The sequence below is a fragment of the Scyliorhinus torazame genome, chromosome 19 (assembly GCF_047496885.1).
Source record: "Scyliorhinus torazame isolate Kashiwa2021f chromosome 19, sScyTor2.1, whole genome shotgun sequence".
NCBI lineage: Eukaryota > Metazoa > Chordata > Chondrichthyes > Carcharhiniformes > Scyliorhinidae > Scyliorhinus > Scyliorhinus torazame.
This window is the reverse complement of record NC_092725.1, coordinates 118169642-118194383: the sequence shown is the minus strand read 5'-3', so window position 1 is coordinate 118194383 and position 24742 is coordinate 118169642. Positions and strand designations below refer to the sequence as shown.

General features: G+C 50.7%; 1 protein-coding gene across 1 annotated transcript in view; it reads right to left on the bottom strand.

The window, feature by feature from the left end:
- LOC140396462 (leucine-rich repeat-containing G-protein coupled receptor 5A-like) overlaps positions 1-24742 on the bottom strand; it is a 205884-nt gene that overhangs the window by 100627 nt on the left and 80515 nt on the right. The window contains exons 3-4 of the mRNA XM_072485108.1: positions 9387-9458; positions 673-744 (exon numbers count right to left, since the gene is read on the bottom strand). Coding sequence (XP_072341209.1) covers positions 673-744; positions 9387-9458 — 144 coding nt within the window. The remainder of the gene's footprint in view (positions 1-672; positions 745-9386; positions 9459-24742) is intronic.

Sequence of the window (24742 nt, the reverse complement as noted above, 5' to 3'; positions counted from 1 at the left end):
TGTTCCACTGAAATCCCCACATAAACTGGAAGCGAAGTATTCCGCACAGGGAGCGAGGGCAACCTATCAGCAGTAGAATCACTCCTGATTGGTTTCAGAGTGATGTGGCTTAGAAACGGGTACCTAACCTTCTCAGTCAGGTATACTGGCTCTACCCGGAAAACCTTTGGTCTGGAAGCTTTGTTTCACTTCCCAGTTCAGCACCAGCATTACTGAGCAAAATCAGAATGTTATTTTGCAAGATATTATCAATAGACAAGGGAAATGTCTGAGAGTTTCTTCAGGAATGCTGATACCTGAGCACAAGTGAAGGATGGGAGCAGACATTATTTTAAGAGGTAGTTTCACATAGCTTAGGAAAGGAGAAACAGCTGTTTTCGTTTCGCTATGGAGTACAATTAATAATAATAATAATAATCTTTATTGTCACAAGTAGGCTTACATTAACACTGCAATGAAGTTACTGTGAAAAGCCCCTAGTCACCCCATTCCGACGCCTGTTCGGATACACAGAGAGAGAATGTCCAATTCACCTAACAAGCATGTCTGGATACCACATACCAAATGGGATCCCAAGGCAAACTCGGAGCAGCATTGCAGGCTTGTTTTCTGTTCCCTCGTTTATTTTGATGGATTTTCTCCGCGATATTCAGCACTAAAGTCTGTACTTACAGCGACTGGAGACTCTGCAAGTTCTGTAGTGCCTCTTCGGGAACGGCTCCCAAGCGGTTGTTCTGCAACATACTGTTTGTTTGGAATAAGAAAAGAGAACTGGTCAGAGCATCAAAACTTTTAGATCCTGTGTGGTTTCCTCACGCTACACTTCATAATGAATTTTATTTATTGCGGCTTAAATGACAAGTTTAGATCTTGATTTCCAAAGCAGAAGACCATAAGGATTAATTAATGGACCATATTTCACTGGCCAGTGTCCCAAACAAGACCGTTTACTGGGGTTTACAAGATAAAAAATGGTGTTGTACTGTGTACATCTGACTTGATTTTGTTTGCATTAGATAAAGCTTGCAATCTCGTTTTGAAGAGGAGCATCACAGGAACTGTATACATCTGAATTTTTTCATATATATATATTAAAAGCTAAGCACAGCTCTTCGAAGCATTCCTGAAGAAACTCTCAGGCATTTCCCTTGTCTATTGATAATATCTTGCAAAATAACATTCTGATTTTGCTCAGTAATGCTGGTGCTGAACTGGGAAGTGAAACAAAGCATCCAGACCAAAGGTTTTCCGGGTAGAGCCAGTATTGAAACAAGGGAGAACAGTGGTTGGTGTGTTAATTAAGAAACATGGGCCTTGTTTGCCATGGATGCAATTATTGCCTTTTAATTTGCGAGAGAATGTCAGAACTGAATATCATCCTGACTAGAGTAAATTTGATAGTTTGTGATGTGGAGATGCCGGCGTTGGACTGGGGTGAGCACAGTAAGAAGTCTTACAACACCAGGTTAAAGTCCAACAGGTTTGTTTCGATATCACTAGCTTTCGGAGCGCTGCTCCTTCCTCAGTTGAATGAAGAGGTATGTTCCAGAAACATATATATAGACAGATTCAAAGATGCCAGACAATGCTTGGAATGCGAGCATTAGCAGGTGATTAAATCTTTACAGATCCAGAGATGGGGTAACCCCAGGTTAAAGAGGTGTGAATTGTGTCAAGCCAGGACAGTTGGTAGGATTTTGCAGGCCAGATGATGGGGGATTTATTACATTGAAGGTGCTACCCTTCAATCTGCATCAATTAATAGTATCTATTCTCTCAGTTTGAGTCAACTAGCAAAATTGGATTGCAGAAGCTAATGCCATCATGCCATCCTCCTTCCCCAGACGGGAGTAAGAAAAGAGTAAGTGGTTTAATGGTTAAATGCATCAGTCAATGTGGTCCCAAAACACACAAACCAGGAAAGGCCAAGATTTTATTCTGGCAGTTGTGGTAGGTTAGTTGGTAGGGGGACTGCAAACTTCAGTACCTCTGATCTTATTGGAGTACAATATTACAGCTGGGAGGGCAGCATGTTGGCGCAGTGGGTTAGCCCTGTTGCCTCATGGCGCCGAGGTCCCAGGTTCGATCCCGGCTCTGGGTCACTGTCCGTGTGGAGTTTGCACATTCTCCCCGTGTTTGCGTGGGTTTCGCCCCTACAACCCAAAGATGTGCAATGTAGGTGAATTGGCCACGCTAAATTGCCCCGTAATTGGAAAAATGAATTGGGTACACTAAATTTAAAAAAAAATTATTATAACTGGAAATTCAACGTGATTATACTACTCTCTCATCAGTGTAAAGTTAGATCTGTCAGAACTCTGTGCGTGCCTACTTAAAAGCACTTGGGGTTATTGTTGGCCTCTGACTTGTCTGCTGATTGAGAAGAGGGAACCAAACAATTAGCTCTTTTAGAAATCAAATACAGTCAGATGTCAGCCCCAGCTGAGTGGTTCCATTTACACCATTCTTCAGGAAAAAGCACATAACATTTCAAGTCAGTGCTGAGGGAGTGCCACATCTTCTGAGGTGCTTTCTTTCTGATAAAATGTTAAACTAAGATTGAACTACCCATTCAGATGCATATAAAAATGGCATTGTTCTGATCGGGCGGTCAGTTGGTGAAGGATAGTGCTGGAGCCAATCTGGACTCAGTCTTACATTTATTTGCAGTCTGAAACATTACAAGTATACATCTCCTATCTCAGCCACACCACTGTCTCTATAAGTGTTTCTTTGTACTCTTGTGTTTCTTTATATGTTTATACTTGAAACTCCAATTAATGCTCACCAACTGCATATAATTAATATCCAATTAACACCCAATTAATATATAATTAACATCTATGGTACTATTCAAAGACGAGCACAGGAGCTTTTCTTGTGTCGAGTTCAATATGTGTCCTGTTCAATATTTGTCCCATGACCAACATCATGGAAACGAATTATAACCATTTATCTCATTGCTGTACTGAAAATGATTGTTACATTTCCCTATATTGCAACAATGCCCACACTTCAAACATACTTTATTCACTGTGAAGTACTTCTGGGTTTCAAAAGGCTCTGTATAAATGCAAGTTTCTTCTCTTTCTCTGCTTAAAAATTATTCTTGAAGAATAGCTGGTGCATTTGTTACTGGCATGAACTAAACATGAGGTAAGATCACTTATTGGAGGTGCTCACTTATACCAATACAAGCTTTTGCTGATGGCTTTATAATATACTTGGCACTGAGAGTTTCTGTACAGCATTGTTACTCTAACTTAGGCAGTTTGCTGACATTTGAGTCATTGTCATACTTCTTTGTTGGCAAAGTGGGAAGCCTCAACCGTCACTATAGATAATAATAATAATCGCTTAGTAGGCTTCAATGAAGTTACTGTGAAAAGCCCCTAGTCGCCACATTCCGGCGCCTGTTTGGGCAGGCCGGTACGGGAATTGAACCCGCGCTGCTGTTCAGCTGACTGTGCTAAACCAGCCCTGACCAGGAGTCGCTGCGTGAAATAGACAGTCTTTAGTGCCTTGGGTGTTAATTGTATGCAGGTGGTGGGCATTACTTGGGAGTTTTACATGTAAAGAAAACACTTTGCTCTTTATCTCAAGATTCCAATGCACATTAGGATTTATCATTGAATTATTACAGCAAACTCATTTGTATTCTTGGGATAAGTTATCTTAGAAATATATTTTAATTTTGTATTCTGCATTTCTTCCTGAACCGCAACGTATTGGAATCCCACATAATAATCGAGTATTCAAGGTTACTGGATTATGCGGGTTATAATATAAAGTGGGTTGGAAGTGTGGGCTTAAGTGGGGTGCACTTACAAAGGGCCAGTGCAGACGTGATGGGCCGAATGGCCTCCATCTGCACTGTGGATTCTGTGATTCTGTGGGTGTACGATTCACTCATCACTGTAAAGTTAGGTCTGTCAGAACTCTGTGCTGAACCAGGACACTAGCAGAGTTTCTGTGCTTTTTTTGAATAGTGCCGTGGGTGTTAATTGTATTGTTAAGAACCCCACTGATGTTACCTGGCGTGTGTCTCAAAACCCCGAAGGATAACTTGAAACACTGACTCTTAGGGGTGTATATTTATTTGGAATTAATGTGAGGAAACAATGTACAACCCAACCAGTCATTGTGCAAACAATTAATAAAGAATATTTATTAAAGTAAAAGAAATTTTTAAACACACGCGACAAAAGACCAACATACACTCTGATATTTCAGCATGTGAATAACAAAACACACCATTTTATCTGAAGTTACCTCCTGCCCCCAAACTATGCCCAGGTTCCCTGAATTAATTTAGGACACCCCTTTTCACAAACAACATCCTATTTTAGTAACTCTATAGGTTAACTCCAGTTGAGTGTACCACATTAACCGCTTAGGTGACCAAGTCGTGGAAAACGTTTCTTCCTGGTTCAGCCAAGGCTCGAAACTGCATCTTTTAGAGGATAGTCTCTGCAATGTACCGTGGTTTTAAATGTTAGCTGGAACAGGCCTCTGTGGCATGGATGACGGCATGGATGCAGCATGGTAGCATAGTGGTTAGCACAATTGTTTCACAGCTCCAGGGTCCCAGATTTGATTCCCGGCTTGGGCCACTGTCTGTGCGGAGACTGCACGTTCTCCCCATGTGTGTGTGGGTTTCCTCTGGGTGCTCCGGTTTCCTCCCACAGTCCAAAGATGTGCAGGTTAGCTGGATTGGCCATTCTAAATTACCCTTAGTGTCCAAAAATTGCCCTCCGTGTTGGGTGGGTTAACTGGGTTCTCAGGATAGGGTGGAGGTGTGGGCTTGGGTAGGGTGCTCTTTCCAAGAGCCGGTGCAGACGTGATGGGCCAAATGGCCTCCTTCTGCACTAAAAAAAAAATCACAGATTGACATGGTCTGTTGGGCTGTTGGATGGGAACTAGCTTCCCTCTAAAATCGGAGAACCAACAGTTACACTGTTCAATCTTTTTGATGTTCCCCTCTGTAGATTCTTTCTATATAAATGTTTTTTATTGGGTTTTTGAACAAAGTATATTTGCCGTTACGTACACAGGATATGATATATATATTTATATATATATAGAAGAAGAGAAGGGCACACATACACAAATCACAAAGCGAAAAAAAAAGTAACAACACGAGAGAAATACAAAATCAATTATTTACACACATAAGTAGGCATTTGTTTGTGGGGGGAGGGGCGGAGACTGGGGGGGTAGATATACATTTGGGTGCTGGAGAGACAATCACGGAGGGCAATACTCGAATGGGTCTGGTGCTGGTGTTGTCCCTTGCTTCACCCGGACGGATTTCGCTGCCCTTATCGTCTCGTGCTCACTTCTGCTTCCCGCTTCTCACTTCTCTCTGTAGATTCTGCTGTCTACCGCATTCAAATTCCTGTCCTTTAGAAGTTCTATATTCTCATTGATCTCTGGAAGCCAATGTCTCTGATATAGAACATAGAACATACAGTGCAGAAGGAGGCCATTCGGCCCATCGAGTCTGCACCGACCCACTTAAGCCCTCACTTCCACCCTGTCCCCGTAACCCAATAATCCCTCCTAACCTTTTGGTCACTAAGGGTAATCCACCTAACCTGCACGTCTTTGGACTGTGGGAGGAAACCGGATCACCCGGAGGAAACCCACGCAGACACGGGGAGAATGTGCAGACTCCGCACAGACAGTGACCCAGTGGGGAATTGAACCTGGGACCCTGGCGCTGTGAAGCCACAGTGCTATCCACTTGTGCTACCGTGCTGCCCAGACACCATTGGACCCGCCCAATGAAGCACCTCACATGTCTTGAATGGCCCCGCCCTTGCCACGCGACACACCCCAGTGGGCCCCATCCCCTGCAGTGCCTCACACACCCTGAATGGCCCCGCCCCCTGCAGCACTTCACACATCCTGCATGTTCCCGCCCTTACAGCGCCTCACACACCGTGCATGTCCCCGCCCTTGCAGTGACTCACACACCACTCGGCCCCGCCCCCTGCAGCACCTCACACATCCTGCATGTCCCTGCCCTTGCAGCGACTCACACACCACTTGGCCCCGCCTCCTGCAGTGTGTCACTCCCTGACTGGCCCCACCCCCTGAAACGAGTCACACCGCATTGCCCCGCCAGACACGGGGTTCTGCGCAGATTGGGCACAGACAGTGACCCAGCGCCGGGAATCGAACCCGGAACCCTTGCGCTGTGAAGCCGCTGCGCTAACAGCACAAGGGTCCTGGGTTCGATTCCAGTCGCACCTCTATGTCTCTAGGCTTCTGCTAATTTTGTGACCTGGCAAATTGCATTGCATTATTCCTATGCTTGCTAGTCTTTTTACTTATTGTTATTATATTTTCATTACAAGTTTACTGTTTATCTCGTTAACTTCCCACATTCTTAGCAGTATATTAATTGAGTTTTATTCTGCATTTTCTCCCTAACCACAAATGGTTTTGTTCGCTTTCACCACAATACTTAGTAACCCTGGTTATTAGCATTTTTGTTATATAAACACCTTTCAGTGGGATAAGATGATCAGTCAGCAATTATGAAGGCCCTCCCAAGATTCCTCCTTCAATTGATTGTGGATCTTTCTGTGAGCAAATATTTGCTGCACCAACCTGTATAACAACAGTTACTGCAATTCAAATTAGTTCATTGTACCTGCCACTTTTTGGCAGGTCTTTTCTGACTGGAAATGTAGGCCCTAAATAAACACAAGTCTCTTTATTTCCTTTGTTTTCACTTGTCAGGAGTTACATTGAAAACTGCCAGTGCTGAACTCACTAGCAGCATTGGGGAATCAACCCAATGCTTAGTTTTTTCAGCGTTGTAATGGTTCCAAGAAATCATTCAGTCAGGAATATTGCTCCCGGGATTTTTCCAAGTCTCGCAAAGTCTTAACTGTTCCCAAAGTGCAGCTCATTTAACCACTTGATGAACAATTCTCTTCACACCTTTCCCCCATTTCTTTTACAGAAACCAAATATAGTCTCTGTCAATAACCATTTGTTTTGCAAAGGCCTGTTCTCATATCTCTCATGGGAGTGTGTGTACTAAACTTCTCTGTCTCTAGGCGATATGGATTACTTTTTATTCAGGCGAACCAAACATTCCCTTAGTAGGCAGAGCGAAGATGATTAATGCACAAAGCTCAAATTACAACATTTGCTCTCAGCCTCAAAGAGCCTCTGTCGAAGAAATTACTCTACATTACATGCTCATTCATATTGGCATTTTGTGGTTCTCGTCATTTTAGCACTTTATTATGTAACACACTGTTCTAACCTCTAACTGTTACAAACATATACACTGAAACTGGAGATTTCATGTCTTTTTGAAGGGCCCTAAGAAATATAATTGGCAGGTTGGTACTAATGCAGTGAAATGTCACGCAACAGAAAGGTGTCATGGTGGCAGAGTGGTTAGAACTACTGCCTCACAGCGCCAGGGATCCGGGTTCAATTCCAGCCTTGAGTGACTGTGTGGAGTTTGCACGGCCTCCCCATGTCTGTGAGGGTTTCCTCCCACAGCCCAAAGATGTGCAGGTTAGGTGGATTGTCCGTTTAAATTACCCCTTAGTGTCCTTGGGTGTATTGGTTAGGTGGGGTTATGGGGATAGGGCGGGGGAGTGGACCTAGCTAGGGTGCTCTTTCAGAGGGTCAGTGCAGACTGAAGTGGCCAAATGGCCTCCTTCTACACTGTAGTAATTCTAATTCTATTCTAAGTAGATTCTTAAACTTACAACCATCTTCAAAACAGTCTTCCAAAGGTGAAGATAATTTTTATGTGATATTTTGGCCCAGTTTTATGAACACAATGATTATAAAAACCTGGTGTTACAGTTACAGGTATTAGAAATTACAAGAAAAAACAGCGCCCTAATTAAATCACTTTGCAAAACATAATATTAAACCTGAAAATATAAGTCAGTAGAATTGGAAGTTGCTTATCCTGTGTTTACCTCTCCAGCATTGCATTCAAACTCTGGGCCCAGCCAAATGGACCAATTCCAATTCTCTTCCTGTTAAGGCAGAATTTCTTCTGTTTCTGTAGCTAGTAATTCCTGGAACAGATCGCAGGTCTGTTGCCGGGGGCTTATAGCTTAAGGGACGCCACTCCACATCAGGTACAGCTGACCAGGAGTCTCTTCTTCTTCTACTGCAAGCCATTGACGTGTTGGAAGGAATTGCAGGTTGATACTCAATCTGTTTGGCTGCGTTATGAACCCACTTTCCTTGGCCATCAGGTCCTGGGGTGGGACTCAAACCCAGAGTTACTGGTTCAGAGGCAGGGTACACAGGCAGCACAGGTACCCACTGTGCCCATAAGACCCCAAATAGATCGACATTTCTGTCTACAAAATAGTGCCACATGGTACCTGTAAAGCCCGCATGGGGACTACGGGGTGGGAATAGTTATCTTCCCGGTGGTCCTTGCGGAGTACGATCTCCCAAGCTAGAGCGGAGGTTATCTATTAACCTTTGTATAAAAGGTCGGCCAGTAAGGCACCGACCAGAGGAGGAAGCAGGTATCATAGAATTTACAGTGCAGAAGGAGGCCATTCAGCCCATCGGGTCTGCACTAATCCCTTGGAAAGTGCTCCCTACTTAAACTCCACCCTATTCCCGTAACCCAGTAACCACACCTAACCTTTTTGGACACTAAGGGCAATTTAGCTTGGCCAATCCACCTAACCTGCACATCTTTGAACAGTGGGAGGAAACCGGAGCACCCGGAGGAAACCCATGCAGACACAGGGAGAACGTGCAGACTCCCCACAGACAGTGACCCAAGCCGGGAATCGAACCTGGGACCCTGGAGCTGTGAAGCAACAGTGCTAACCACTGTGCTACTGTACCGCCCTATTTATTTACCGCAACCCTTCCCAGGGAAACTACTGGGCAGAGTGAAATGAAATGAAATGAAAATCGCTTATTGTCACATGTCGGCTTCAATGAAGTAACTGTGAAAAGCCCCTAGTCGCCACATTCCGTCGCCTGTTTGGGGAGGCTGGTACAGAAATTGAACCGTGCTGCTGGCCTGCCTTGGTCTGCTTTAAAAGCCAGCTATTTAGCCCAGTGTGCTAAACCAGCCCCTAGGTGTATATATCGTGTTGTAAATAAACTATGTTTCTTTATTTTACTCGGTCCTTATTAAGGCACCAATCCAAGGTTTTATGATGGTCATGTTTCTTTTCATGTACAGTTGGGTAAGGTAACAGTTTCTCAAAGACCAAGTTGAATTCAAGCGATGTGAATGCCTTATGGATCTGAACACAATGTTCTGCATAATTTATGGTAATTGGTGCATTTTCTGTTCAATGCATCGAGAAAAAATATCATGACCTAAACAGCAAAAGTTTCAAATAAAGGAAGAGTTTACTCACAGAACTTTAAGATTGTAAAGACCAGCAAATGCTCCCGTAGGGATGTGTGTCAAGTCATTTCCTGCAAGACGCCTGCAGGGTGAAAGAATAATCAAACACATTTTCTTCATGTAGGATTCATCCATAAGCTGAGACACACAACACAAATATCGAAAAATATGGATTTCCATTAAGAAGTCGAATCGGACGTAGGGATGATTTACTGGAGAATATCTCTTTTCATTAAGTTTTGTCATGTAATCACTTTTAACATACAAAGCAACAAAAGTACAACATCCTCATTCACAAAACTGCATTTCCTACTTTCATCAGTTAGTAATGGAAATAAGAATCGTAGCGTTCACAATTCTTAGTTTTACAAAGCAACATTTCTTTGATCAGCGTAAATGCAATGGGCCGATGGGCCTTTACTGTGCTGTAATGACTCGATGACTATCACTCTGACTCTAATATCAGGAACCATCATGGTTGAAATAAACAACAGAATGATCAGTTAGTTAATGTATTTACACCAGTAATTAATATATAAGGTTTAATGGTTTAGCTGCCATGTACATAGAGAATCTGATGTTTATCTACACAATGTATAACGGTAGATTATTGCATCAACTTCTTCTTTGGGGCAGTGTAAATTACATTCTATTAATAAAAGAAGCCTTGTTTTGAAGCTGTGTGGTTGGACGATACTTTTGGGACAATTCCTTCCTTCTTGGAGTTCCTTTGGGTTGGAGTCTCCCAAGAAGTATGGGGGCGATTCACGACGGCACGAACCGGGCCCGGGTATGACTGATTCTGGCCGCCTGCACGGCGCTGGAGCGGTTCACACCACTCCAGCCTCCTTTCGCGACGCCAAATGGGCGCCGCGCCAACCTGCGCATGTGCGGGGAACTTCTTTAGCGCACCGGCCCTGACTCAACATGGCAGTGGTGTTCAGGGGCCGGCCGCGCCAGAAAGTAGGCCTGCGGGGGGGGGGAGAGAGGCCGCCCCGCCGATCGGTGGGCCCCGATCGCGGGCCAGACCCCAACGGAGGCCCCCCCCCCCCCCCGGTGAAGGAGCCTCCCCCCCACCCCCACCCCCCCCCCCCCCCACAGGCCCGACGGCAGCGCCCAGGGGTGAACGACGCCGGCATGACTCTGTCGTATCGGCGTGGCCGCTCGGCCCATCCGGGCCGAGTCTGCAGAGTCAGTTCCACAAAACATCAGTTCCGTAAATATCTGTTTTGGCTGTGGACCACCCTTGCTCATATGGGTAAGGATAATGGAGGCCGCTGTGTGACAGCTTGGTATGAGGCACTGGGCAGCAGAAAGATAATTGTTGTGCAGACAATTTCAAATGGATTGATCCAGTTCCCAACACTAACATCTGCATCTTGATGAGGAGGAAAAAGATTGATCGCTAGAATCTCCGTGCTCGCGCAGCTGTCACAATATAGTAACCACTTTCTGCTCCCTGTTAACTTACAAACAAATGTCAGTATGACGGACAGAGGAGAATTGAACCAAAACCCCTAATTCTCTTCCCTTACCCTTACCCTATGGGTTCAATGTGGTTATTTTGAAAACACAGATATGTTGGCCGGGATTCTCCAATCCCGCGGCCAAGTTCTGACGCTGGCGGGGAAAAAGCGGCGCAAGCCACTTCAGCATCAACGGGCCTCAAGTGGCAGGTATCCACCCCTTCCTAGGGGGGTGAGTACGGCGCTGGAGTGGTGTCCGCAGCTCTGGTGCCCGAAAGCCAGCACGCTACAGCCAGCGCGAGTTCTCGCATGCGTGCCATGGCCGGTCTGAGTTCACGAATGCGTGCCATGGCCGGTCTGAGTTCACGCATGCGCGTGGGTTTCCCGTCTCCGCGCTGGCCCCCGGGCAATATGGCGGAGCCCTACAGGGGCCTGCGCGGAGGAACATAGGCCTCCATGGAACGAGCCCGCCCGCCCGATCGGTAGGCCCCGAGTGCGGGCCAGGCCACCGTGGAGACCTCCCCACTGGGGTAGGATCCCCCCCACCCCCCCCCCACCCCCCGCCCCCACCCCCCCCCAACCAGGACGGCCCCCGCAGCCAGAACTCCAAGGTCCGACCGGGGTGGGACCATACGTAACCCACTCCGGCGGGCACTCGGCCCGTCGAGGTCCGGAGAATCGCTGGGGGGCCACTTCCAATGGTCCCCCAACCGGCACGGCGGCGATCCCGCGGGAGCCGGAGAATCGGCGCCGGAGAATCGGCGAGCCGGTGTCGGGGCGGCATGGCGCATTTCTCGTGCCCCCCCACCCCCGCCGATTCTCTGACCCGGTTGCGGGGGTCGGAGAATCTCGGCCGCTGTGTTTCTCTGTCTCCCTTTATGGGTGAGATTCTCTGGCCTCCCCATGGTGTGTTTCTCGGGTGGCGGGACGTGACCAGCTGCTGGCCAACAGTGCGATCTTCTGGTCCCACTGCTGTCAATGGATTTTCCATTGAATCCACCCCACGCTGCTGGGAAACCCACAGAGGGACAGGAACAGCCACAAGATCTCACCCTTTATATGTTTGCTTCTAAGTCCTCATTTGGCTTGTGGTAAATTTAAAGAACCAGCAGCAGACTTTTGTAAGTTTAAAAAGAGGATTATTTTATTTACATGCTCACTCCAAAAATCTAAACCTACAACAGTCACATACCACACACTCAAGAAAGATGCTATTAAAGATGATTGTACACTTCTACAAGTGTTATAACCCCCAAAAACATTTAATAGCTCATGTGTCTGGCATGTTGTGAAGCTCAGTTGCAGATCCAGTAAACAAAGGAGTCCTTTTCCATTCTGGAGTTTGTAGTTCAGATGGTTCAAATAGCTGGAAGTCAGTTATTGGGATTATTGCAGGACTCACTCGAAGAGATGAATGTTTCAGCAGGTCGTGAAGCTAGACACTTGTGGGGCGAGATTCTCCGACCCCCCCGCCGGGTCGGAGAATCCACCGGGGGCTGGTGTGAATCCCGCCCCAGCCGGTTGCCGAATTCTCCGGCACCGGATATTCGGCGGGAGGCGGGAATTGCGCAGCGCCGGTTGGCGGGCCCCCCCCCCCCCCCGCGATTCTCTGGCCCGGATGGGCTGAAGTCCCGCTGCTAAAATGTCTGTCCCGCCGACGTAGATTAAACCACCTACCTTACGGTGGGACAAGGCGGCGCGGGCAGGCTCCGGAGTCCTTGGGGGGTGGGGGGCGCGGGGCGATCTGGCCCCGGGTGGTGCCCCCACAGTGGCCTGGCCCGCGATCGGGGCCCACCGATCCGCGGGCGGGCCCTGTGCCGTGGGGGCACTCTTTTCCTTCTGCCTTCGCCACGGTCTCCACCATGGCGGAGGCGGAAGAGACTCCCTCCACCTGCGCATGTGCGGGAATGCCGTCAGCGGCTCGCTAACGCTCCCGCGCATGCGCCGCCCGGAGATGTCATTTCCGCGCCAGCTGGCGGGGCACCAAAGGCCTTTTCCGCCAGCTGGCGGGGCGGAAATTAGTCCGGCGCGGGGCCCAGCCCCTTAAGGTTGGGCTTCGGCACCCCAAGATGCGGAGCATTCCGCACCTTTGGGGCGGGCGCGATGCCCGATGATTTGCGCCGTTTTGGGCGCCAGTCGGCGAACATCGCGCCGATACTGGAGAATTCGCCCGTGGTTTTCTTAGCAGGAGGTCAAATCTTTTGCAGAAGGACTAGAGGTTTTTGGAATCAGGATGGGAGGACTTGTAAAGACTTTACGATCTCATGTTTTTAAAACGCAAAGATGATACTGTCTTTTCTGCAGCTGCTGTTGCTTGCGGTCGACTTCTGTAGACTGTTCAAGTTTCTCTCTAGGTCTTTCGATGATACACGTCATCGTGACCGATATTCCCCCACATGACCAATTCTGGTGTCATGCAACCAGAATAGTTTGGAAGTCAAAGCCATTAATAGTTAACAGCCCTCACACTTTTGCATAACTACTAGTTTCATCAGCTCTCTTTGGTTGAAAAGCCAACTTGGAGGCAGGGAGTCCAGAGGTCGATTGATTCCATGTTTGGAGTAAACCACAAACAAAAGCAACTGTGAATTCTACAGAGGGGGTGCTGTCTGGGCATGTCCATTCCTCGGGGCAGAACCCCCCCCCCCCCCCCCACCCCCCCCCCCCCACCCCCCCCCCCCCCCCCCCCCCCCACCCCCCCCCCCCCCCCCCCCCCCCCCCCCCCGGGTGTTTCAATTAGAACCTTCTGGATGCTTGAATAAGCAACCTTCACCGTACCCTGTTGACAGCCAATCCACCTAGCCTGCACATCTTTGGGTTGTGGGGGTGAGACCCATGTAAACACGGGGAGAATGTGCAAAATCCACATGGACAGTGACCCGAGGCCAGGATCGAACCTGGGTCCTCAGCACCGTGAGGCAACAGTGCTAAGCACTGCGCCGCCGAGCTGCCCTCTTGACAGCCATCTTGAAATGTCCATTTTAAAATATAGAAGACAGTTCTAGGTACTTCCATAGGAGCACAATACCCATTATCAAATTTTGCTGATTCTCATCAGTTTCCCCAGTCTCTGGATTGCTCTGTACTTTCTGGACAAAAGTGTTACGATTCCGGACCAGATCCCAACATTTGTTAGGATACCAGACAAAGAACACCAAACACTTTTTTAAAATTTGTAAAGCTGTGAGGAAAGGATACTTCACACCTGGGGCGTCATTCTCCGACCCCCCAGCGGGTCGGAGAATGGCCGTTGGCCGCCGTGAATCCCGCCCCCGCCGGTTGCCGAAGTCTCCGAAGGGAGAAAAGTCGGCGGGGCGTTAATGGCGCCGCTGACGTCGGAGAATGGCAACGGGTCTGCGCAAGGCAGCCGATGTTCGGCCTGCCGATATTCTCCCTTCCGGATGGGCTGAAGTCCCGTCGACGTGATGACCGTTCACGTCGACGTAAATCAAACCTCCTTTTCATCGGCGTGAACCTGTGCTCCAGGTTCACGCCGACCAGCGTGGAGGTGAGTGACGGCCTGGGGGGTTGGCCGCTGGGCAGGCGATGGCGTGGCCGCAGTCTGAATGTGTGGGGAGAGGTGTGTCTCGGGTTGTGTGTGCTTGTGTGCGCCGGCAGTGGGGGGGGTGGTTAGAGTGGGCTGGGCTCCGGGGGAGTGCCGGGAGGGGGGTCCGTGCCGGGGAGGAGGATGGGGGGTCCGTGCCGGGGAGGAGGTTGGGGTCCGTGCCGGGGAGGGGGATGGGGGGGGGGGTCCGTGCCGGGGAGGGGGATGGGGGGGTCCGTGCCGGGGAGGGGGATGGGGGGGTCCGTGCCGGGGAGGGGGATGGGGGGGGGGGTCCGTGCCGGGGAGGAGGTTCTGGTCCGTGCCGGGGAGGGGGGATGGGGGGTCCGTGCCGGGGAGGGGGATGGGGGGGGGGGTCCGTGCCGGGGAGGAGGTTCTGGTCCGTGCCGGGGAGGAGGTTGGGGGGGTCCGTGCCGGGGAGGGGGATGGGGGGGGTCCATGCCGGGGAGGAGGTTGGGGTCCGTGCCGGGGAGGGGGATGGGGGGCCCGTGCCGGGGAGGGGGGTGGGGGGGGTCCATGCCGGGGAGGGGGATGGGGGGGGTCCGTGCCGGGGAGGAGGTTGGGGTCCGTGCCGGGGAGGAGGATGGGGGGGGTCCGTGCCGAGGAGGGGGATGGGGGGTCCGTGCCAGGAGGAGGATGGGGGGGGGGTCCGTGCCGGGGAGAGGGATGGGGGGGGCGGGGTCCGTGCCGGGGAGGGGGATGGGGGGTCCCGTGCCGGGGGAGGGGGATGGGGGGGGGTCCGTGCCGGGGAGGGGGATGGGGGGGGGGGCCCGTGCCGGGGAGGGGGGGGTGGGGGGCAAGTGAGTTGGTCCACCCTGGCCAAGTGCCAGCCTCCAACAGTTGGACCCATGCGGTCCATGCCACCTGGCTGGGGGGAAGGAGGGGATATGGGCAATGATGACATGTCGTCGTTCCTCCCCCCCCCACCAGGCCGTCATGTTTTCCGATCATACAGCGATGTTGGCCGCCGTGGCGGCAGCCGTAATGTCCATGTTGCCCTGGATGAGGAGGAGGAGGAGGAGCGTGCCAGAGAGGCGGCGCAGGCTGCCGCAGAGGGGCAGGCGGCAGCCGCCCAGGCTGGAGGGACACCTGACCCGACAGGACGAGGAGGGGGAGGAGGACGTCGCAGCCCCCACGGCAACGGAGGCACCCGAGGGCGCCCCGTGTGTACCGGCCCCGGCAGTCATACCAGGACCTCACGGACCGGGAATGCAGGAGGAGACTCTGGATGAGGCGGGAAACCGTGGCACACATCTGCCATCTGCTGGCACACCTGTCTCCCCGTGGCACTGGCGGGGGGACACTCTCTCCCCGTGTCCGTCAAGGTTACGGTTGCCCTGAACTTTTATGCAACGGGGTCATTCCAGGCACCGAGTGGGGACCTGTCCGGCATATCGCAGACATCGGTGCATCGGTGCATCGGGGCAGTGACAGATGCCCTATATGCCATGGCGCACCGCTATATCCGCTTCCCTGTGGACCGGGCCAGCCAAGGTGCCCGGCCGTGGGCTTCTCTGCCGTTGTCGGGTTCCCCATGGTCCAGGGCGCGATCGATGGGATGCACGTCGCCGTGTGGCTACCTGCAGATAACAGGGCCGTGTTCACTAATAGGAAGGGGACCTATTCGATGAACATACAGGTGGTCTGCGACCACCGCATGATGATCCTGCAAGTCTGCGCCCGTTACCCAGGCAGTGTACATGACTCATACGTGTTGCCGCGGTCATCCATCCCCGGCATGTACGAGTGACACCATCCCCGGCTGAGGGGCTGGTTGCTGGGCGACAGGGGCTTACCCATTGCGATCGTGGCTGATGACGGCCTATACGGAGGCCACGCAATGAGGCGGAGAACCGCTACAATGATGCCCATGTAGCGACAAAGGGGAGCGATCGAGAGGTGCTTTGGCGTGCTGAAGATGCGTTTCAGGTGCCTGGACCTCTCTGGGGGCGCCCTCCAGTATCGGTCACCGCATCATTGTGGTGTGCTGCGTCCTGCACAACATAGCCCAACAGAGGGGGCGATGTGCCGCAGGCAGAGAAGGGCGGAGTGGAGGAGCAGCAGGAAGAGGCGCAGTCCTCCCCAGATGAGGGGGATGGGGGCAATGGTCCAGGGCAGACGGGCTAGACACAGGCGGGTGGCTGTCCACCGTTACCGGCTGGCCCAGCGGGCACGGGACAGACTGATAGCCGCCCCGCTTCACTGACTAGATGGGCGTGGGAATCGGGTAGTATGGCCACAGACCGCACACCATGGCAACAGCCGACCACCCACACCCCCCACCCATCCACCCACCCAGCAACCCTCACCCCCCTCCCCAACCCCACCCACCCCACCCGCATGCACACCACCCCCCCCATTGCCGCTCCACCTGCGGCACAACGGCCGGGCTCACACAGTTGCGGGTGGACGCGTGTCTATTGCAGGCCATGGAGGATGATGACAGCCCGCCCTGAGGTGAGCTCCTGGCTCCACATCGTTGGACTATGTCTGACCCATGGCCACAGTACCACCATCCACCCGGACCATCCCTGCATGCGGCTGTGACACTGCAGCGCACGGTCCCGTCCTCTGCCCGGGGGGATGTTGATGGCGGGCCAGGGGGGAAGGGGGCAGTCTCACCTGGGGCTGAGGTAAGACCACCCCTCACACACACACTTGCGCTCAACGTACATGACACCCCCGCACGCTTTGGACAGAGCACAAAGGCAGCTTCTGTCGGTGTAACATTGACTTTAATAACCAAACGAGTTCATGCACGTGCCCTAGCCCCTAAAACTCATCTGTGCCCTGCACCCGTGCCAACTTACTCAGTGTCTAATTGTTTGGCCTTATGGGCCCTTTGAACTACGTCTACGTGGTTCCCCAGACGGTACAGCAGAACTGGAGGTGGACTCCTGTGATTCCTGCCCTCTGACACTGGATCCCTTTGGCGGCCGTTTCCTGGGGCGTCCTGGCCTAGATGGGCCAGGCTGCGGCCCGGGCGACTGGGATGGCGAGCTGCCAGCCTGTCCGGCCCGTTGCCCAACCCGATGCACCTGGACGGAAGGGGGGGAGTCCAGGTGTCGCGGTGTTCCCAGGACCTCCCCTACAGGGGGACCCGGGACGGACCACACCACCTCCTCCTCCCTCGGGGTGCCCGATGGCCCCCAGGCCTCTACATGGGTGGGGAATGCGAACGGACTGGCCATCCGACGCCCCCCCGGCAACTGGCGCTGCCAGACCTGGAGGCCCGTGCTGGTATTGACAGGAGTCTGCAGGTTTGCAGCCATGGAACCCAGGGGGTTGGCAAACCCTGTCTGTGACAGTGCGATGCCGGCTCGCACATGGCCACTGGCGCCGATGCCCTCAGCGATGGCCTGCAGAGACTGGGCCATGGCCTGCAGAGACTGGGCTATGGCCTGCTGAGACTGGGCCATGGCCTGCTGAGACTGGGCTATGGCCTGCTGAGACTGGGCTATGGTGTTGAGCGCCTCTGCCATCTGGCGCTGGCACTGGCTCATGGCCTCCTGTGAGAGGCAGCCATGTCCTGGGCCACAGACGCCGCCTGCACGGAAAGCCCCAGGCCTCGCAAACCGTTCCCCATGTCTGACACCGTCGCACCCATTGCCTCCACCGCCGACGCCACTCGTGCGGTGTCGGCCTGGGTGGCACGCATGACCGGCACCACTTCCAGCTCCTGGACGCGGGTGGACTCCTCCACCTGCGACCACAGCCGCCGCAAGCTGCCCGTCACCCTCTTCGCTCGTCTCCGGGTCGGTGGTTGCATCGGATCTATGTGTGGGTGTGGAAACTCCAGGAACCCGGGATCCATCTGGGCGGCAGATGTTCGCTTGGGCTGGGCTGCCCTCCGACCGGCCCGGCCCCTCTGCTGCTCCTACCTCCACCTGCTGTACCGGGACGGCTGTGTTGGTGCGCACCAGTGAGTGTACCAGACGCCTCATCACTAAAGTGCCCAACCGAGGTGAGTGTTTCTGCGATGGTGGAGGGTGTTGGTGACAGCAGTGGCGTTGTGTCGTGCTCTTCGTCCCACTCTGAGTCCATGGCACTTTGGGGTGGGGGTTCGTCTCCACCCATCCACTCTGAGTCACTGTCCGGTATTTCGTCTTCCTGGGTAGTGCTGTCCCGTGTAGGGGTGTCCTGGGTAGTGCTGTCCCGGGTAGGGGTGTCCTGGGTAGTGCTGTCCCCGGTAGGGGTGTCCTGGGTAGTGCTGTCCCGGGTAGGGGTGTCCTGGGTAGTGCTGTCCCGGGTAGTGGTGTCCTGGGTAGTGGTGTCCTGGGTAGTGGTGTCCTGGGTAGTGGTGACCTGGGTAGTGGTGTCCTGGGTAGTGGTGTCCTGGGTAGTGGTGCCCTGGCTCGGATGTGACGGGGGCCTGTGGCTGCCCCCCTCGTCGCTGGGTGGCACACGCCTGCTTCGTCGCTCCCGCACGTGACGGGGGTGTCGTCTCCCTGTTGCTCCAGGTCTCTCCATCTCCTGTGGTGTGCGAGGGGCATCCTGCGGGCGTCGCATGCCGGAGGGTCCGGGTCTCTCCGTCTCCCGTGGTGTGCGAGGGGCATCCTGCGGTCGTCGCATGCCGGAGGGTCCGGGTCTCTCCGTCTCCCGTGGTGTGCGAGGGGCATCCTGCGGGCGTCGCAAGCCGGAGGGTCCGAGTCTCTCCGTCTCCCGTGGCCTCCGAGGGGCATCCTGCAGGCGGTCTGCATCTGCGGGGATGGGTGCCTCGACGTTTGCTCCTGCGATACACAATGAAGCATGCATGGTTAGACACGCAGGCAGTGATCAGATGATATGGGGGTACGCCCCCGACCTCTGCATCAGCAACCTCCCGGTCGTCAAGTCCGCCAGCCAGTTCCAGGGCCCTTTCCTCGTGTTCGGTCAGTGGCCTCTCATCAGCGGGGCCTCCTCCAGTCCTCACATGCTCCCTATTGTTGTGTGCGCGCTTCTCCTGTGGCGGGGGGGGTGGGTGGGGGTGGTGGCAGGGGTAAAAGGCAACAGTGTTAGGCAGGTATATGAATGCACGCCATCGGTTGCGCGTGCATTGCAGAGGTTAAGGTTAGGGCTGGATTCACTTGGGGATGTGGGGGAGGGGGATATGGGGGAGGGGGGATATGGGGGAGGGGGGATATGGGGGAGGGGGGATATGGGGCAGCGGGGATATGGGGAGGGGGATATGGGGGAGGGGGGATATGGGGGAGGGAGATATGGGGGAGGGGGGATATTGGGGGATATGGGGAGGGGGGATATGGGGAGGGGGATATGGGGGAGGGGGGATATGGGGGAGGGGGGGATGGGGATATGGGGGAGGGGGGATATGGGGGAGGGGGATATGGGGGAGGGGGGATATGGGCGAGGCTCACCCTGCCTGCTCTGACGAGGTCGTTCACCTTCTTGTGGCACTGGGTGCCTGTCCGTGGTGTCAGGGCCGCAGCGGTGACGGCCTCTGCCACCTCCCTCCACAGACGCCGGCTGTGGCGTGGGGCAACTCTGCGGCCGTGCCCGGGATACAGGGCATCCCTCCTCTGCTCCACTGCGTCCAGGAGCACCTCCACATCCCGTGACTGGAACCTCGGGGCTGAGCGACGGCCAGCCATCCAGTCGGGTGTTCCGGTCGGGTGGGGGGGAGCAGCGCGGCCTTATGAGCTGTCACGCCGTGCGGCGTGTATGACGCTGCACGGCATGAACCACGTGCACAAGCGCGGATCCCGTCACGTCGCTGCTAGCCCATTTCGGGCCGGAGACTTTTGAACCATTTTTCCGGCGTGACGCAAGTCAGATTTGCGCCGATTCTTGCGCCGATCGGTGGACTTTGCGCCGATAACGGAGAATTTCGCCCCTGGAGTGATGACTCTGACAAATAGGTATTTTTTATGTTAAAACAAACTTTCATTTAAACACAGAATTCACCACATTAACATCAAAGAAAAGAGCTTTACAATGATCAGTCAAACAGTTCTTAAACATAAGGAAAAACGTAAACTTACACCTTACATCTTCACTATAAATATTCCAACCAAGCAACCCCAATACTGTTCAAATGTTAATTATAAATAAATATAATAGATTAGGTTTCCCTGCTTATCTGTGTAGAAACTTTTTGGAGAGAGAACGTTTAAGAGCAACCTGAAAATCCTTTTGCCTTGTCAGAAGTTTCTGCTCAACCTGACAGCATTTGGCAAAACCGGTGTTCAACTTCAAACTCCAAACAGACAGCAAAACCTATATCGGGCTGCAAAACTACAGACAGACCTGGTTCCTCCCACCAATTACATCATATTTATTCCACTATGATGTTCTACCTGCTTAGATAGGACTACATATAATACCTCATAAATTACTCTACAAGGAATCTCCAGCAATCGTAACACTGCTGCATTAGGCATTTTTCTGTAAACAAGTAAATGGTTCAAATGAATAATTACTTAAATTTTTATGACCTCTTAACCGTAGGTCTCGATCTTAACCTAGGTTCCTCAATAATATTACTGCAACAAACATATACTGTAATCCAGGCTTTTAAACACCTTACTGCAACAGATACAAATACGATACGTTTTTGGAACTCTTTGTTCATCCACATGGTTTTTAAGGTTGTTTGGGAGACAGTTTTTGAAATCCCCGTAAAGGATTGCTTCCCTTAACCCATCATATGTGCAGTCACTTTTGAGAGCTTGACCACTGGTCAGATATGAGCTGTTCAATTCTTTCCAATTCAAGGGAAGTTTCAGTGAGTTTTTGATGAGGTGCCCAAATCTCTGGTGTTAAGATTCTGGCACTAATTCATGAGCACTCCAGATTGCACATTTTGCCTGTTCACAGCTTGCAAAGTTATCTGCAGCTAGCATGGAATGAAACTCACGTGCTTTGCCTATCAGCTGACTTTGCATTAGGAGAGCCCAAATCTCTGCCAGACACTTTAACTGATGTTCAGCTTCCAAAGGCTGTGAAGAAGGTTTCATTATCATCTTCTTCAAATTTGGGGTGAATTGGGAGTACTTTTCAGAAATCAAAGCTTTTCTCTGGGCTAAGGCTGGTTGAATTACCAGTGTTGTCTCCACTATACAAAGACAACTTTTTCCCCAGCCAGCACAATCTGCTTTATCTCACTTGTCATTTTATGCTCGCAATTTCTTCTACAGCTGGAAGTTTCTACCTTTCTCTCTTGGAGCTGTCTTTCTGCTGCCAATACTTTACAGCTTCATGGTTCTGTAGCTATTGTCACTTGCGGTGGTCTTCTGCAGACTGCCCAGGTCTCTCATTAGGTCTTTCGATAAAACTCTTTATCTTGAGCCAGTTTCTCCCACATGACCAATTCTGGTATCATACAAACAACCAGGATAGTTTGGAAGTCCAAAGCCATCACTACTCAAGATAAAATAGATGGCAGTCTTTCACACTTGCAGATAACTGATATAATCAGCTCTCTTTTGCTGAATTGCAAACTTGGAGACATTCTGTTCAGAGGTTCATTAGTTTATGTTTGGAGTAAACCACCAACAATGGCATGTGTGAATTCTACAGCGGGGCGCTGCCTGGGCATGCCCATTCCAAGGGGAAGACCCCAAACACACGGGGCGGGACTCTCCGTCCCATGAGACCTGTTTTCTGGCACAGCGCGTCCCACTGGCAGCGGGATCCTCCATCCCGGCAGCCAGCCAATGGGGTTTCCCACATCGTCGGGAAATCTGCGGGCTTGAATGTGCTGCCAGCGAAGCAGACGATCCCGCTATCGGAGAATCCCGCCCAGGGTATTTCAATTCGAATTTACTAGATGCTTGGGTTAAAAACCGATCCCCTTTTCATTCATCTCTTAGCCACTTTTAAAATAGGAAGGACAGTTCTAGAAGCTTCCACAGGAATACAGTTCATGGTTTTCAGTTATGAATATGATGTGCCTTCAATGATAGTTAGGTAAGTGACTGAGATAATATGAGCATAAATATTAATGTCCAGAATGCACAGAGAGTTCTCGCTCTTCTCTTTGCATCATCATATTCTGATGGAATGAACTGGATTTTACAATCAGCAGTGACGGAATGGCACTCACAGTTCCTTATTCTGAGAGTTACCCATAAACTTGCTGCATGCTTTAAGGTGACAAGTTACTGTCATTGGTCAACTGATACAGCATGGCATCCTCTACAGATGGTCTCAGCAAACAACAGCATGTCTCTTTAACCAACTAGATTGAAGACAAGCATAGTCTTGACCAGGAAGTATAATTGAAAGTGAAATCATATTCTGAAAGTCAAATAAAGAAATGGAAGAAAAGATGGGAAAGTTTAAGAAAAAACTAACTATAATTAAATTAAGAAGGAATGAGACTCCATACTTGTAAAATGATATTGTCAGCACAAAATAGATTGTTTAGCAATCTGAAGATGTATTATGCTGCTACAATTTCATTTACATCTATATGCACGTCCGTTAATATTTTCTACTGCAGTAGTGGATAAGGAAAGCTATATATAGCAACTGCACACCATTACAGGGATTTCAATATCAAGTCTATTGACATGGTAATGGTGGAGGTCCAGGGCAACTTGGACCACAATTTCTAAATTTCCATATTTAACCGGACATAGTTGTACTGTTTCTGGAAGCTACTGTGTCTAATTTATGCCATAATAGCGATGAGCGTCATTAACCACACTTGCTCCAAACACAAATTCTGGACCACTGTGTTTCCATTTTATTCCTGACTTTCGTGCTGTCTGGAGACTTTCTTTGGAGACTCTGGTTAGCTGAAAGAATTTACCCACAATATTGCGTACAGGAATGAACTAGAAGCCCAATTCATCATGTCTACTCATAAATGTGAGAGTCTGTGTACACTGAGTATAAGACACTGAAACATTTTTTCCTCTTGGCATTGTTTATGAATGTTAATTTTCTTTTCTGTTTCTGTCTTGGATCATTGGTTCTGTTATAAATTCCAGTAAATAGGCCAAAGGGGCTATACGTGCTTTTAGTTCAAAGCTGCATTCCTGTGGCTTGGGGTCCATTTCTCAGCTGTTGATTGAGTGATGGACGTGTTAATGTGTCTGCTAGTGGCTTGATTTCATTTCGCTGTTGTGAATTGACTGGTTGGGACTGTTGATGGTCCAGACTTCCCGTGCACAGTGATTTTTAAAAAAGAGAATGGTTTTAGAGGCACGCTAATCGGTGTTATTTTCTCTGTAGAATTTGTGTTGTTTTATTATTAGTTGTTGCCAGATCCTTAGTTATGTTTCAGCAATCCTTCTCACTCTGGTAGCCAATCTTGTACTGTCTGCCTATGATGTGTTAAGATCCAAAAGAAAGTTCTGCTCATATATAGAGCTCCAAACTTGACCATCGTCTTTTAAAAGAGTCTTCCCATTCAGAGTATTGAAGTAAATTCAGGATCCATTGATGACATTTGAACTGGCCCTTCTCAGCTTGTGTGAATCTGATATGACGTTTCAATGGAGCTGCACTTTGTGGAATGTTCACCCAAGGGGTACGAAAGTGCATTTCCGAGCAGGTCACAAACAGCTCCCAATTGATGTTGGGCCGGACATTCACATTATCTTAGTCATTCATCCACATGCCTGGAGCATGTAAAAACATTAATCTGTTCACTGCAGCATATTGATGTTTGGGACATCACCCACAGGGGTGAGCAAGGCTTTTAGGTTAATGTTAACAAATGTTTACTTTGTCAAAACCATGAAGGACTGTGACCATGTCAACTCTTTAATACTTAGTTCCTTCACACAGCATTTGAGTAGTTTTAAAATTTTGTTTCCTCTCCATAAATATCCAGTGGCCGTTTTGAGAGTGCAATGTTTGCATTTCTGCAAAGTAAGTTAAGTACCCTTAGTAAGTCGCTTAGTTCTGTCAATGGTCTCTCAGATTTGCATTTATACAGCACCTTTCAGGGTTTCCGGGCATCCCATAATGCGTTGCAGCCAGTTAACTGCTTCCACAGTGTTTTTGCAACTTAGAAAATGTTGCAGAAAATATGTGTGCAGCAAACAACGGTGTCAAAATGACCAGATAATCTGTGTTAATGATGGTGACAGAGGAGTAAATATTGTCCAGGGCACCCTTTGCTCTCTCACATCCGGATTCTTCCATGTGGCTGAGAAGCCATCAACAACTTAGGTCAGAATTTGCTGTTGCGGAGCGACAATTGGTGTTCAGTTTCAGTTAACTTTGCCCTTAGCTGTTAAATCACATCGATGTTCTGTGTGGCAAATTGTTGGATTAGTGAGTGACTGATGTCACCATGAGGGGAAATGGACACCCGGGGCCTTACTGAACAGGCCAAACAGCTGTCTTTCCCTTTAATCAGACTGAAGGATGTGAAATTAGCAAAAC